The 17,132-nt window shown below is 35.6% G+C and overlaps 1 protein-coding gene across 4 annotated transcripts in view; it reads left to right on the top strand.

The window, feature by feature from the left end:
• Positions 1-17,132, top strand: part of LOC115879935 (titin) — a 125,088-nt gene that overhangs the window by 69,379 nt on the left and 38,577 nt on the right. For 3 of the 4 annotated variants that reach the window (XM_030896996.1, XM_030896997.1, XM_030896999.1), the window contains exons 26-32: positions 970-1,199; positions 2,171-2,245; positions 4,056-4,160; positions 4,452-5,575; positions 5,778-5,838; positions 6,113-6,163; positions 7,710-16,946. In XM_030896996.1, coding sequence (XP_030752856.1) covers positions 970-1,199; positions 2,171-2,245; positions 4,056-4,160; positions 4,452-5,575; positions 5,778-5,838; positions 6,113-6,163; positions 7,710-16,946 — 10,883 coding nt within the window. The remainder of the gene's footprint in view (positions 1-969; positions 1,200-2,170; positions 2,246-4,055; positions 4,161-4,451; positions 5,576-5,777; positions 5,839-6,112; positions 6,164-7,709; positions 16,947-17,132) is intronic. The other variant, XM_030896998.1, reaches the window with a different exon arrangement.

Raw genomic sequence — 17,132 nt, forward strand, 5'->3', positions numbered from 1 at the left:
TGTTGACGCGTCAATTATGGTGTCGACGTCAATGTTGACAATGTCGACAGCGAATAATTTGTTACAAAAATTATAGCTACAATTAAAGGAAAACATTATATGATTAAAACTTAAAACCGTAGAATAAACATTTATTAAAAACATAAAATACACATTCTCAGATAAACACAAGATATAATAGAACTATCATTAATCTTCTACGTCGCTGAATGACTTGAATGCTGAATAAGAATCAGCATTATGAGAACCAAAATTTCTTTTAGTATTTTCACTTCGGAGAGTAAAATATAAGTAGTAGATCAACATTTTTGAATGTTAAAATGACAGTCTATTTCCAAAAAGTCTGTGTATACCCAGTTTGCGAATAATCGCTCAAGTCGAGTAATAAGGATTTCTTTACCTCTTATTTGAAAGTGTTGCAAATGTGCCTAAAAAATATTAGTGGTTATTTTAACAAGAAGGAAAAAAAGATAAGTAGGACTACTGATACATTTCAAAGTTTTTAATAACCCATAATTATAGACCTAAAGTCTAATGTACTGCAATTAATTAATTGAACTATGGGAAACAATAACCACCACTTGTTTACAGAATTGCTTAAGTCATATTAAATAACCAAAAATATCCGGAGAAATGAGTAATAATTATCAATCAGTGGGGAGGGGATGGAATAAATCGTACCCTTCAAAAGACAAACCTTGACAAACCTAACCTCGAACTTGTGCTTCTTGACCCATTTGACCTGTGCATTTTTGACAATGTCAACATTGACTTCATAGTCGCCATATTATCGACGTGTCGAGGTCAAAAATAAAAGTCGCTGTTTTGTTTATTATAAATGCATAAATAATTATGTACCAAGGGCCTTTGGTAATTTGGATTATTGAAATTATTTAGAATCAGAGTTCAGTATATTGCTTTAATTCAAAATTTATAAAATTCGAATAAATTAATAAATAAACATTTTAGATTGGAAGCCAAAGCCATAGGCAAGCCAAAACCCGAAGCAAAATGGCTTAAGCAAGGTGAAGAAGTGATTCCATCCAATGAATACATAATAGAGAATTTCGAAGACGGTACTTCTGTTCTAACTCTACCTGAAACATATCCTGATGATGTTGGAGAGATAGTGTATGAGGCACAAAACCCATTAGGAATAGCTACTACTGTAACGCATTTATTAGTAGAAACAGTAGAAGGTATGTTTGTAGTCGTAGCTATTTTATTAATACTGTACTTTATACAGAATAATTTTAAACATATTTTTATTTTCAGCAACTTGTATAAGCCTTACGAAGCTTCTATTTGTCTTCCTTGATATTTTTATCCCCCAAAACTTTACACACTTTCCAACATACTTGAATCTTGAATTTTATACAATTTGTTCGTACCTTGATGTATTTGCAGTGTTATATAAATTACTTGTTACCATTTTGACAATCCATTACAGAAAGCTTGAACTCATGCTCAGCTCTAGTATAGTTTAATTCAAAGACATATAACTAAACGGGGGAGACAACATTCCATTCATAAAACACCGTATGTATGATTTTAAATACATTTTTGTTTACAATCATACCTACATTAACACTTTTATATAAGTTAAAAAGGGATGGGTGCATAAATATGATAAAGCTGTTGAGTTTCGTGTGCATTTCTGTCTTTTCGTTTTACAAATAGCGTGCAGTTATAATTGCCTCCCTAATAAATTTTAATTTAATTTAATTAGAAAACTAAAAAAAATTCAAAGTTAAAATCTATGTATTTTAACTAAAATGATATACTTACACATATATTTAGTATATCGTCTCAATAGGTGCACGAAAAAATATTACTTAAACATCAACAATAACATATTTTGTTTACCAGCCGTAGATCTAACGCAATCAGCAGAAATTTGTTGAAAACGATGTTTGATCGGGATAAAATGTAAATAGTTTTGTCTTCTTTAAGTTAGATGTCTTTTGTTTTTAATTCCACCAAAATATAGTAGTTAAATCAGTTTGATTACTACACAATTTATAGCATTAGAGAACCTCGGTTGACTTTACCCAATTTTTTATTTTTTAATTTTAAATAACTTTAAGTTGTTACTAGTTGATATTTAATTTAGATAACACTGTATTTTGTATAATAAAGGACCTTGTTCTAAATCCAATCAACTTTTTAGGAATAATTGGCACAAAACACTACCGCAAACCCGAGTGCGTTACTCACATGGAAGAACTATCCACAGCGCTCAAAGGTAAATATACACCCAGTGTGTCATCGCATGCCTGCTCTGTCGATGTTTCTACTGACAGCTTAGAAGTAGCGCAACCAAAAAAACGCCGAAAGTCTCAAGGTAACGTATCAGCTGATAGTTTGAAATCCGCTTTAAGCAACCTTTGCGTGGATGACGAGCCATTCTTCCTCAACAAACCATCATCGTCAAGAAAGAACTCTTCGATTTCGGTCCACAGCGAGCCAGGAGATAACAGAACGTCCCAGAGAGACGATTTTATTAATTTGACCATGGCTGATTATCTCAACGCACACAGGCATTCAGTTGGGTCAGTTATGGAGCTCTTAATAGCTGAAAGAGTTCCGGAGTCTCATTACACGAGCTTCGATACAATAGATAACGATTATGAAGAGTTGGAACAGCCAAAAGATCAAAACGTTTCGAGCTACGAGGATCCTGAAACGGATCAGTTCTTTATTCTGTCACCAATCGAGGAAAAAAGTGAACCTTCAACTAGATCCAGCAGTTTCAGAGGAAGCAGTGGTTCTGAACGAAGAAAACAAGGTTATGACTTCTCAAAGTACTCAAGTTCCTGTAATGCTCTACCAAAATCTTATGAAGACTCGGAGTTAGAGTACCAGGAACGATCCCATACAATTCCTAGAGTTAAAAACGAATCATTTTCAAGAGAACTAACCAAGAACTACTACGACAACACTATGTACCCTTTGGAACCTCGAGAGATTGATCCAAGTGCGTTTTTCCAACTGCACACTGCTGACTCGCAGGAGGAACTTCAAGAGTTTTTGCTGCTTGAAAGTGAATGTATGAGCGACCGAGGGCGTGGTCTTGCTTCGGCCTTCAGCCCTGACCACGACGATATCGATGAAACGTCGCTGAATACATTCACTTGCGAAGAGCAAGGTAAACTAACTTTTTGCTAGAGTGTGTTTTTGCTTTACTAAATGACTGATTGTTTTTTTGAAATTCGTTTAGAACAGTAAACTCCCACCCAATGCATGGCCAGGCAATAAACCAGCATTGTGTTACCCAGGTAATGTGCTTGTTTTTACTTGTAGTTTTAATTGATAAATTGGTATAGAGATGTAGAGAATGAACTTCTATAGATCATGAGTAGTTTGTTGATTTTCCAACCTTTTAAAATATTATTCAAAAATATCATCATTACAGTGATTTTTTTCTCTGTAATTGATGAGAATCACAGTGATGGAAATATAGCAAAACAAAAGTTCGATGACATTTTAGTGCCTGCTGTGATATTGTTTTCATTCTGTCGCATGGTATACCTGCTTATTTGTTTCCCTTAATATGAAGGGGCTGTTGGACATGGTAGACATATTGCGGCCTCTAAGGCCTATTGAGTTTGACCCCTTTTTATGTCTGCACCGAGAGTAGAAAGAATGTGGCTTGCGATCCAGAGCCTCGCATATTATGTGCTCTGCTGTTTCATAATCTATATCGCACAGTCTGCAGCAAGTAGTATTTGGAGCAACATATTCAAATGAAGTTCGTTCTCTTGTCTCTATATGATTGCAATCCTGAACGAAAACTTAACCTCAGATATGAGGCATGACTGCTATGAATTATACTCTCGTAACTTGCAAACTCATGTTTATGAATTAGTGCACCGTACAATTTTTAAACTTTATTATTTTGCTTGGTTGCATTGCATTTGCATAGTTAAATCGCATATAAGAATATCGTAAAATGTCGATTTCTTTAATATATCCCACTGTTAAGAAAATCTCAGCCTATCTTCATATTGTTAAATTAGTATAATGTTTATTATTTTTAATTGTTTACTTTTTAGCTGTAAGAGCTGTACCTATTTTTGTCAAAGAAATCACGGACATTCGGACAACAGAAGCTGAAACCATTGTTTTTGAATGTCTGTTCTCAGGAACCCCAACACCAGGTAAAAATATTTTATTCACTACTAAATACCGTATGATCGAAAAAAACTGTATCGAAGACGACTGGGGAATGACAATCGATGATAATTTTAGCGATGTCAATCTCTAGACGACATTTACATAATTTTTTTTTAATTAACATAAAACTTTTTTTTCTCGAATATTAAACTAGACCATTTATAAATCAACTTGACCTCGCTAAAATTATCATTGATTGTTATTCCCCAGCCGTCTTTGATGCTGGTTTTTTCGATGGTATGGTATTATAATTTTAAATAATATATTTCTTTTAGATATTATCTGGTACCACGACAACAAAATTGTACGTAACACCAAGAACGTGAAGATCCGCATAGAAGACAACAGAACAACATGCACAATCACCGATGTCAACAAGGAACACGTCGGTCTTTACGTGTGCAAAGCCGTGAGCGATGTCGGCGAAGCAACAACCAAAGCCAACCTCTTCATTCAAGAAATACCCGAAGAGAAGAAACAAGAAATTCGCGTCAAGCGAGCCAAAGAGGAAGAAGAAAAAGTGAAGAAAGAGAAAGTAACAATAGAAAAGAAACGCGATGTGAGAAAGAAGCAACGTGCTGCTCCGGTAACAGAAGAAGAAACCAAACCTTTGGATATTACTGAAGTACAACCCATAGAAGCAACTGAAGATATTACAGTACCTGAAGTTGAAGAAGTTAAAGCCACACCGATCCTGGATATTGTAGAACCACTAAAAACTGAAGCTATAGCTTCTTGCAAGAAAATTGACGAGAAAGAAACTGATACACCAGTTGAAAAAGTCACAGAAAAGCTTTCTCCTACAGAACCTCTTACTATTGACCAAATTCTAGCCGAAGAAATTATAAAAGACATCGAAAAAATACTACCCAAGACCGCCAAAGCCAAACCCACTACTCAAGAAGGCGTCCAAGAAACAGTGGACATAACTGAAGTCAAGCTTGAACAAATTATTGAAAGATGCGAGAAGATTATAAGAAAAAGCGAACTCAAAATGGCCAAAGAAGTTACTTCAATGCTCGAACTTATCCATTCAAAAGAGTTTGGACCGGGTCAAAGTCCACTACGCGAAATAGCCGAAATCGTCTACCTACTCAAAAACGGAATAACAGTCAAAGAAGTAACTGTTTTATATGATGAAGACAAATATCCTTCACTCAAAACTCCGGAATCTCAGTCAGCTATGGTTAATGTTGTAGAACGTAAAGGTCATGGAGCTTTGATAACAGAAGTTCTGACAGAAGAATCAATTGATGAAACTAAGCTTGCTGCTACCGTTGGATTTAGGGCATTTATGAAGATGGTTGAAGCTAACTACGTGACCATTGAAGAGATTCTCAGTAACTTTACACCTGAAGATTTTATGTCCAGGGCATGGGAAGCCACTGAAGTAACAGAAGTAAGTGGTATTTTGTTTTTACGGTTACTTTTTGTTAAAAGGCAATTAATGCAGAATAGTTAGAATAATAATAGAAGAATAGTAAAAAATAGAATTAGTCAGAATTACATTTCACTTTTTTGAAAAATACTTACTGAAACCATGTTCTCAGTAATCCCTTATCATAAATCCATTTTTTCTGAATAAATAATCTTTTTTCCAGATTCCCACCAAATCAGTTATGGAAAGAGTAACTGTCACCGAAACACAAGAAGTGCACGAAGGTAAGTCGTTTTCTATTTGATGGCTATTCGAATGCTTTCTAAGTTGTGTTTTTTCCTTTTTTTTAGTGTGTACTGTAATGGACATGAAGCTTTTTATGTTTGTTTTTGTTTTGTGTTTTTTCTATAAACTAAAATATGACAAGGACATTAAAGTGTTATATTTATTATAATATAGTTTTATATATTGTTTTGTGATGCTGCCTGGCTTTAGTGTAACATAATAAATTCTTTTTTTTACTGTTACAAGTTTTCTAATTTGTTTATTTCCCTTTAGATACCACGAAAATTATTAAGAGAAAGATTAAAAGAAAGGGAGAAAAAGAAGGTAAGACTCGATGTTTGTAGCTTATTTTTGCGTAAATATTAGCGATATTTTTATGTAATTGCGTAATTGCTTTGTGGTTGATCGTTAGTAAGTTGGATCCACCACTAAAGTGTTAATTTTACGCGGTAGACATTGTTATTCGTCCTTTCACTATATATTTTTACGTATATTGAGCTTACCGCAATAGTTTATAGTGATAATCAGTTAAAAACATTAATAGTGTTTAAAGTAGTGCGACTAAGGCCGAGTTATTTTGCAAGTTAATGCACCGCAGTCAGTGTAACTTACCAAGCTCCAGCATGGCTTCTCATACGTTTAGCGCTTCGAGGTGAGTTCAGTGCTTTATTTTTCTTTTATTTTTTATATTTTTTGTTCATCCTTCCACCAAACTGATATCTCATATCCATCTATCTCTCACTATACTCACACAATAAACCGAAACTCAAAATCTCCCTCTACTACTACTACTACTACTCAGCCGACCAAAGATGGAAACTAATGCTTGACACTATGTTTTTATACACCCCCTATGCTTTTTAGCACTAAGCCTAGAAAGCAGAATAGATACTTATTTAATGTAATATTAAATCTCACCGGTACGAAAAAAGGGCACTTTAAAAATTTTATGTATTTTAAATTTTAATGTTGTTTTGTGGTCCGATTTTGATGATTTTTTGAGCAACTTGACTTATTTGACTTTTTAGTATATCTTTTTAAATTAAAAATGATAGATCCCATCTGTCAATTTATAGGAGGGAAAACAAAATGTTGATATTTTGGTGGAAGTTTGAAACACCCTGTGGAACGTTAACAAAGCCAGGAATTTAGAAATCATTTTATCATTTAGGTACATCTTTTCTTGATGGTTTGTTTTTTGATTCATCTTAATAGCTTTATTTTTGATGGAGATATTCGCTTTTGAAGAAGACACTGACATTTTTGTAATTTTTATTCTGTTAATAAAATGTTACAGAGTTAGCGATTAAATGATGGAAAAAATAAAAACATGTAAGAAAATTATTACTAATACCGAGTATTACCCCTCCCCCCTTGCTACAATTCAATCGTACCTAAATCTGTTAGCAACATCATTTTGATCTCTACCATCTTCAATTAAAGCAACTATAGCAGAGACAACTTCTGGAAAAAATGTGAGTATCTTCTTCAAAAGTGAATATCTCCAAAAAAAGCTGTTGAGATGAACCAAAAAACAAATTATCAAGAAAAGATACAACTAAATGATAAAATGATTTTTAAATTCATTGCTTTGTGAACATATTCCACAGGGTGTTTCAAACTTTTACCAAAATACGAACATTTTGTTTTCCCTCGTATAATAGACAGATGGAAACTTTTATTTTTAATTTAGAAAGAGATACTAAAAAATGAAATAACAATTACAAATTATTTAAAACATCATCAAAATCGATTCACTAGGACACAATTTATAAAACTTTAATATATATGAACATTTTAAGGTGCCCGTTTTTCGTGCCTGTGAGTGTATAAAAATATACACACAGTCCTCAATCATACACTTTCACAGAATCTCTCGAAGTGGAAGAATTAGTCGAGCGCACTACGAGAGGTGACAAACCGACACAACCTAAGAAACACTCCGTGGAAATCACCGAGATTATCGAGTTACCTGAGGTTCACAAAAAACGCGACGTCGAGATTGAGCTCGAAGAAGAAATTGACGAGGTTAGAACGATTAAAAAGAAAATTAAAGCGCGTAGACCGAAATCGGAAGAGTATTCTTTCGAAGAAGAAGACTACAAACCTTTAGAACTTAGTCATGTCCCTGCAATATCTGAATTACCCCTCAATACATCAAACATAGTGTCTCAAGTGGTTCATTCCGATAAAATAACTTGCATTGATAAAGATATCGATCAAGGTAAAGCACAAATTGATATTATTCCCTTAACCGTTAGTTCACAAGAACAGCCTCTGACAGAAGAAAAAGAAGGACCCCAAGAAGAACACATTCCAGCAGTTGTATCAGCCCAGAAAACCATTGACGAACTCAAAGCACTGGAAGTGGCAGAGGTAACTACAGAAGCTATTCCAGGAAAGTTTGATGACAGTTTTAAACCAACAACGTACAACGCATCCAAATCATTACAAGAAAACGAAAGTTTATCTGTTGAACAAATTCAGCCCAACGATACACCATTAACCCTCGAGATACAAGCACCCTCAGAAGGGAAAGCGATAATAGATTTCATTCCACAAAGCTCTAAAAATATTTCTGAAGTGCAGGTTTCTCAGAAAGAGCAAGAACTGAAGCCTCTGGAATACAAGACCAAAAAACCTTTAGAACTAGGAGTTCCCGAACAAGTTTTCGAAGCAAGTCCCGTTCATCAAGTAGCCTATATCAATGAGGAAGTTGCTGAAGGTAAAGCTGACGTACAGGTTTTAACTCTAAGTGCTGTATCTGGTGAGGAAACTAGAGTTGAGGAGAAAGAAGAACGCCACAAAGAATTCGCAACAGTAACATCGCAGGCTACAAAAACTGTAGATTCTTTCGAGGCTTTTATGATTAGCGAACAAAATGTACAAAACCAGACTGGTATATACGACGAAACCTTTAAACCTGCATCATTCACAGCAACACCAGATTTTATATCAACTGAAAGTATTACTATTCAAGAAATTAATCTTGCTGATGTTCCGTCTATTTTAAAAGAAGAAGACACAGTTGAAAGTAATGCCTTTGTCTCTTTATTACCACAAGAGTCTGCTAGCGTTTATCAGCCTGAAACCGCTGATAAAGAATCACCTCTAGACGAATTTAAAGCTCCCAAAACAGCAGAGGCGTCAAAGAGTTTTACTTTGAAAGAAAGTTTGTTAATTGAAGAAGTGCAACAGGGTATGTCTGAAGATAAAATGGATATCACGAAACCTGTTGGTGTGAAACCTCGAATAAATGTAGATACTCAAGAAGGGTTAATTATTGAAGAAGTACACGCTGGAGATAAACCTGGCAAATACTTCCCTCAAGCATTTGTAGCTACCGAAATAGCTACCAAAAACGTTATAACTCAAAAGTCCATTATACAGGATCAAATAGTTGCACCAGAAACCGAAGGTGAATATGTTTCAGATAAGCTACCTCCGTCACAAAAAGCCGACTTTAAGGTAGCTACCGATGAGGGCGTACAAGTTTCAGAAATTCAAACACAAGATAAAGAAGAACATTTTACTGAATCAGATATACCGGAATCTGTGAATGCAAGTGAGGACTTGCTTGTTTCTGAAAGTATCATTGTAAGTGTCACTGATAGTCAAGCACCTCAAAGAGAACTAAAATATGAAGAACCAGATAAATTTACTGCTAACGTCGATTTACTACCTAAAGAATCTATTCAAACAGAGACAGTTTTAGTATCGGAATCTGAAAAAGTCTATGAAAAAGAAGAAGTTGGCAGTAAACTGGCTTCAAGTGAATTTACACCTATCGAGGTTAGTGGTCAATCATTTGTAACAGTTCAGGAATCCGAAAGCGATTTTGTACCATCGGATAAACAAACCAAAGTTATAGCGATATCTAACGTTTTTCCTCACGAATCCATTGTCATCGAAGAAGTCAAAACCGGTGATACTACTGAAAAGTATACAGAAAATCTTAAATATGTTACCGATATTGCAAACAGAGATATTGAAACTACCCAAGCAAAAAATATTACTGAAACTTTTGCTGGTGAAAGTGAAGTTTCATATGAAGAGATCCAACCGGACCAAGTTAATATTGACACCAGTTTAACTAGAACACACGAGCAACTTATCATAAGTCAGTCATCTTTGATGGAAAGTGAAAATGTTCTTAAAGACTTTGAGCAACCTGACTCGCACAAAGGAAAGGCTACTACGTCTCATATGCTACCAACAGGAACCACAGAGCAAGTAACAGCTCAGCACAAAGCTGAAGATTTAAAACATATAACACCGGAAGAAGGTACAGCAGATATCGAACAGAGTACGTTAGTTGAGACTGTAGTATCTGAAACTATCTTAGGAGAGGGCTGGACAGAAGCTGACATTGAGAAACCTACAGAAAAGGTTGTTGTCACTGATATTTTACCCCAAGAAGCAATTAACGTATCTGAAGTACTGACAGATGATAAAGAAGGACCGCATGTACCATTTGAACTGCCTCATGGTCAGCAAGCTTTGCTTGACATAGACGTATCTCATGTAGCTAGTCAGTCAATGGTCCAACCTAATTTCTCTACTGAATCTTTAACTCTTGAAACTACATTACAGGTACAGGCTAATACTGAACAAGAAGCCTTGGTACCTTTAATATTAACTGAACATGAAACAGCAGAAAAAGAGTCCGAACATATCGAACAAAAACCAGAAGAAAAAACAGTTGCTGTACATTTCATAGAAGGATTAAGCGGTCCTAATGTTACCCAAATTGTTATAAACGAAAAAGAAAGCCAGTATGTTGAAGATGTTAAACCCACAGAAGGTTTTGCTGAATCACGTATTACCACTCAAGAAGTTATTGTTAAATCTGTAATAGAAACTGTGGTTCATGCCGATGATATAGTCAAAGATGAACTAGTAACAGGAAAAGCTAAGAAATATGCTAAACCCTTTACAGAGTTGATTGTAACTGAAACTAACGTAACTGATGTTGAAAAAGATTTACCAGTGGATATACATCCGTATTCAAAGAATGCCGATGTTGATATCTTACCCGAAGTATCATTAAATATTACTGAGACAGTAACTGATGATAAAGAAGGAAAATTGGATATTCCTGAATTAAGTACTTCCAGTGCAAATATTAATGTCACGGAGCAACAAGTTGCTGTTACAGAAGAGACATCTGTAAATACACAGCCTGGAGACTTTAAAAGAGAATCGCCCGAAAAACAGTTGGCTACATCTCAACCAACAATCTCTCATTCTCTTATTCAAACTGAATTCACAGTTGGCGAAAAGGAAGCTCATAGTCCCGATGTTATTAAACCTGACTCAAAACAAGCTGAAGCAACGTTTACTAACTTTGAAGGTATAATTATCACTGAAACAACGACGGATGATAAAGAAGACGAATTACCTAAAAAAGAGCTACCTGAATTAGTCCAAAGCAAGTCAGCTATTTCTTCACATATATTACCTATAAGTGAACAAATTCAACCGGAAGATTCAGTGGCTAAATTCGAAGAACAAGAGTTTAGAACGGAAAAGGGCAAGCTTGATTTAGTACCTCTTGATAGCTTAATCACTACCGAGTCTGTATTAACCGAACAAGAGTCTAAATTTGAAAAACAACCAATAGAAGAAAGAAACGCGCTTCCTGAATTTCAGGAAGCTGAAAGTATTTCAGTAACTTCAGTAACGGCAGGTTTAAAAGAAGCAGATTTTCTTAAAGAGGAAATGAGCTATAACAAAGCCGAAAATGTTATGCTGCCACAAGAAAACATCGAAACCAAAGTAGTTATAGTTCAAGATTCGTTTATTAACCTTGAACAAGATGTACCTATAGAATATAATGCAATATCAGCTCAATCAGAATTCCAAAGTCTGGTGACTCTTGAAGCGATTGTTGGCGAAAGTGAAGATGTTTTAGAAAAAGATCTTAAACCCTTGCAACAGAATGCCGATGTTGACGTTGAAGAAGCTACAGCTGCTCAAGTAATAGAAACACAAGTTTCGGAAAAGGAAGGACCTCAAGCTGATAGTGAAGTCGAAAAGAAAACTGCTGTAATGTCATTGGAGGTGCAACCGGTGGCTGAAACTTCAGAAATTACTTCGCAAGACACAATTAAAGACGTTGTTGAAATTAAACCCGACACTATGCAAGCAAATGTAGAACAAACTACCTTACAGAGTTTAGTTCAAACAGAGACACTGGTACAAGAAGGAGAACAATACTTTAATCAACCAGACACAGATAGCAAAGTAGCTGATATTGGTTTTAAACCAGAAGAAGGTATTTCTATTACTGAGGTAATAACAAACGAAGCCGAATCAATATATAATTCTCAAGAAAAACCAGAAGGAAAACAGGCGGAAGTTGATATACATGCGCATCCTATTTCTTCCCAGACGACAGTCACAGTTAACGAAAATTTTGAAGAATTACCTACGGAAAAAACAGTATCTTATTCTGCCGAGACTGATATTGTGGGATTAAATATAGCTATCAATGAGGAAACTCTAGTAGGAGAAACAGAGATGGAACGTCCTGAATTACAGAAGCCTGAAGAACATCAAGTAAATGTCTCATTAGATTTTGACAAAAGTCTTATGATTAGTTCAGTTATTGCTCAAGATCTAGAAATTGATTTGGAAACCGAAAAACCAACAGAGACTCTAGCTAGTGTATCACTCACAGACACAAAGACCATTGCCTCGCAATCAGAGGTAGTTTCAAACGAAAATACTCAGGACTTTACTAAAGAAGATAGGACTGCAGGTACAGCTAATATTTCAAATATACCTTTTGATGTAGTTACACAACTCCAGCAAACTGTTATTGATAAAGAATCTGAAATGGAAGAAATGAAAAAACCAACTTCTACTATTGCATCGTTAGTTTATCAAGAAACAGAAGGATTATCGGCTGAAGAGGTAGTACTAGCGCAAAAAGAAAAAGGTTTAGACGAATTTAAATTACCAGAAGAAAGACGTGCTGATACAAAAATAAGTATTATTGGTAAAGTAGCTGAATTGAATCCTGTCGATATATCAGAAAATCCTGACTTTCTTTCGATCACCAAGCCTGAACTATATAAAGCTACACCAGCAGAGGAGGTTCTAAACAGTATATTAGTTACCGAAAATTATTCCGAAGAAAAGGAAGATTTGTTTGAAGGGAAATTTATACCTGAAACCACTAAAGGAGAAGTTTCAGTAGAGGCATTTAAAAAGATTGTTTCTGTGTCCGAGTTAATTCCGGAAGACAAAGAGGGTACTATGAATAAACTTCAAATTCCAGACGAGCAAGCAGCTAACGTAGCTATCGATACTATTACTATTCCCGAGGTAATAGAAACAGTCACTATTGACACCTTAGTAAATAGTTCTTTAGAAAAACCAACACCGATGATTGCTAATATCGAACAAACTGAACTGCAACAACTTACCCAGCAAATCCCTCAAGTACATGAAAGTGAAAGTACGTTTGACGAAAGTATTCCGTTAAACAAAAAGATAGCATCCCTGGAATTTGAAGAAGAGCGTACCATAGAAAGTAGTGAGGTTGTAACAGCTGAACGTGAATCTAATTTAGATCTAGAACAAAAACCAGACACTAACGTAGCCGAAATATCACTAAACGCAAACATAACGGCACAGTCATTTGAAGTTATAACTTCGGATAATACTGATACTTACACAATAGAAACATTTAGGCAGGAAACTGCTTTTCCTGATCACACAATATTAGAGAGCATACACGAAAGCCAACCTACTGTACTGGAGACATCAAAAGATTTTATCGATGTAGCACCTGATACTAGAACCGCCGATACAAAAATTGACAGCGTAGTTGGTCTAAATGTATCGGAAATTATTACGCAAGACTCTCCAGAAGACTTTGTTGAAAAGAAACAAAAAACCGAGACAGCATCTTACGAATTTGATGCGATCAAAGCTTTAGAGCAATCTGAAGTTCTAGCCCATCATTCCCTAGCTGATTTTAAAGAAGATACAAAAGTCCCGTCACTAGTTAACATAATTCAGGATACTCTAGAAAGTATAACACAAACCGAAAAAATTGTACAAGAATCCGAAAAAGGTTTAGAACAATCAAAACCTGAAGAAAAAACGGCTTTCGTTAATTTTGACGAAATTTTATCAGTTCAAACGATAGAAACATCAGTTCAGGAAAAAGAAAAACCATACATTCCCGGAAAAATTGAAGGAGAACAATCTGTCTTGTCAATTTTACCAACACATTCTATACAACAGTCCGAAACCCAAGCCAACGAGACATTCAGTAATCTAGATGTTGAAGTGCCAATAGAATCAAGTGCAGTTCCATTGCGCGATACAGTGATCGGTTTAACAGTCAGTTCTCAGGAAACTGGAGAAAAAGAAACTGAATTTAGCCCAGATAAGGTCGACACGAGAACAGCTGATGCTATTATCGATGAGCAAACTGCTATAAAAGTTAGCGAAACTATAACAACAGAGCAGGAAACGGAATTTGATAAGTTTAAACCTAAGGAAAGTCAAGCTGATGATGTAATAATTCCTCGAGATGCTACTCAAATATCAGAAGTAAAAACTGAAGAATATCTTACGGATTTGGATGTCTCCAAAGCTGAATCAAGTCAGGCTTACGAAGAAAACATACCTTTTACAAGTGTAAATGTTTCTGAAAACGTACTAGTAGAAAAAGAAGCTGATTATGTTGGAAAGATATTACCAGAGAAAGGATTAGCTGCAGTAGATTTAGAAAAAGCCATTGAAGCAGTTAGCATAACCGAGATATTAACCAGCCAGAATGAAGATGAATTACCTTTAGACAAACCAGTGTCCAGTACTGCCATTCCGACTATAACACAATTCAACGTAGCCGAGGGAGAAACTACAAAACCGTACGAATCATTAGGTGACTTTTCAGGTAAGCATACAGTTCCAGAATCTCAGGCGGATATTAATTTAGAAGACGTAGGCAAGGTGGCGACTGTAACCGAAACGCTTACTAGCCAATTAGAAGATACGTTAAAATTAAGCGCTCCTCAAGAAGACACAGCCAGTACTGATATTACCGCATTTAAAAATATTTTAGAAGAAGAGGTTAAAGTTTACGAATCAGTTGAAGATGTTCCCGAATCAAAAGTCCCTAAATCTACACGAGCTGATGTCAACCTAGAAGAATTCGGAAAGGCCGCGAGCATAACAGAAATTTTAACTAGTCAGATTGAATCAGAGCTCACGGAACAAACTCCATCAAGTGAAACTGCTAAATCTACCGTAATAGAGCAAATTACTGTTGAAGAAACCGAAGCCAAAGTATACGACAGTTTGGGTGAACGTTTAAAAGATCAAATCCCTGAAAGTTTTACTCCAGATATTTCGTTAGAAGGAGGCAACAGAGCTGCCAATATTACTGAATTATTTATCCATCAACTTGAAGCAAGTCTGGAAACTGATACTCCTAAAGAAGGTACTGCCACTGTGGAGATTAGCCCTCAGTTAGCAGTAGAAAAACAGCAAGTTAAGCCTTTAGAAAGTTTGGGTGACGTTTTGAAAGTTAAAATTCCTCAGGATGCTAAGGCGGATATAGATATCGAAGAAGCTGATAAGATTGCCAGCACTTCAGAAACATTAATCAATCAGAAAGAGGCAGAACTACTATACCAGCAACCTAAAGAAGACACTGTTACGCAGAGCTTCACCGAACATAAGTTTATTGAAGAACAAGACGTGAAAGTGTATGAATCTCTTGGGAAAATATCTGATAGTGCTGTATCTGTTACTGGTGCAGCGGATGTAACATTGGAAGAGGCTCAGAAAGCTGCAAGCATTACAGAAGTTTTAACTACTTTAACTGAAAATGAACTAAAGTCCGAAATACCCAAAGAAGATTCGGCTGAAACTTCAATATTAGAACAGCAGGTAATCCAAGAGCAGGATGTTAAAGTGTATGAAAGTTTAGGCACTTTAACTAAAGATAAAGTTCCAATATCTACACAGGCGGATATCAATCTAGAAGAAGCTCCAAAAGTTCCAAGTATTACAGAAATCCTGACCAACCAATTAGAATCTGATCTTTCAACGGAAAAACCTACTTCAGACTCAGCAGTCCCTTCAGTAATCCCTTATAAAGTTTTAGAAGAACAAGACGTTAAGGCCTACGATACTCTAGAACAAATAACAGATAAAGTTCCTGCAACTTTCAGTGCTAAACCAAGCCTTGAAGATGCAAATATAACTGCCCTAAGTTCGGAACTTGTTGTTGATGAAAAAGAAGCGGATCTGAAGACAGAAGATGTTACAGAAGATACAGCGTTATTGTCTCTAGATGAGCATAAAATGTTAGAAGGTACCGATACTAATATATATGAAAGTTTAGGGAAAAATATTAAAGATGTGGCTCTCACAACTTCGAAAGCTGAGATAAGTCTATCGAAGTTGGGGAAAACAGCAAGTATTACAGAGACAGAAATAACCGAGAAGGAGGGTGTTCTTGAAACTGAAAAGCCACTACAGAATACAGCAACGCAGTTGTTGTCAGAACATACACCTTTACAAGAAGGAGTTGTAAAGACTTGTGATACTGTTCAGGACATATCAGATCAAAAACCACTTGACACGCAGAAAGCAACTGTCCAAAAAGATACTTTTGAGAGTATAACCGAAACTACCGTTAATATACAAGGTTTAACTAAAGTTTTAGATATTTCCGAAACAGACACAAAATCAGCAATTCTTAAGATAACTACGAAGGAAGGCATATTAGTGACTGAAGTCCTAACTCAGGCAGAAGTAAGTGAAAAAGCTATCAGCGGCGTTGCTACAGAAAAATCGGTTAAAACCGAAATTGAACACAAGCCAGTTGTATGCAATGAAGAAATCCAACCATTAGACACGGTCGATATAATTCAGCCTGACAAAACAAAAACTTCGAAAGCTCAAAGCGAATATTCTCACACAAAACAAAGTATCATTGTAACCGAACAAAGAACCTCAGGTAATGTTGAACCCCTCGACCTTGAAACCCCCAATAAAAAGAAGACTAAAATGGCATTAGAAGACTCTCGGAAACCCAGCTTGCAGATTAGCGAAGTGCAGCTGCATGAACATACAGGTAAGTTTTCCCTGCGTATATTGAGCTACTTAGACTTGAATAGAAAACTATTCCCAGATTTTTTTTTCCAAAAAAATCAAGAAAATTTAAGTAGCTCAAAATTAGACACAAACATTTATATAAAAACAGTGTACACATACACGAATACACCTTACAAAAAATATATATTCACGATCGCGTTCATCA

This window comes from Sitophilus oryzae, unplaced genomic scaffold, assembly GCF_002938485.1.
Source record: "Sitophilus oryzae breed Bouriz unplaced genomic scaffold, Soryzae_2.0 scaffold_1590_pilon_pilon, whole genome shotgun sequence".
Lineage (NCBI taxonomy): Eukaryota > Metazoa > Arthropoda > Insecta > Coleoptera > Curculionidae > Sitophilus > Sitophilus oryzae.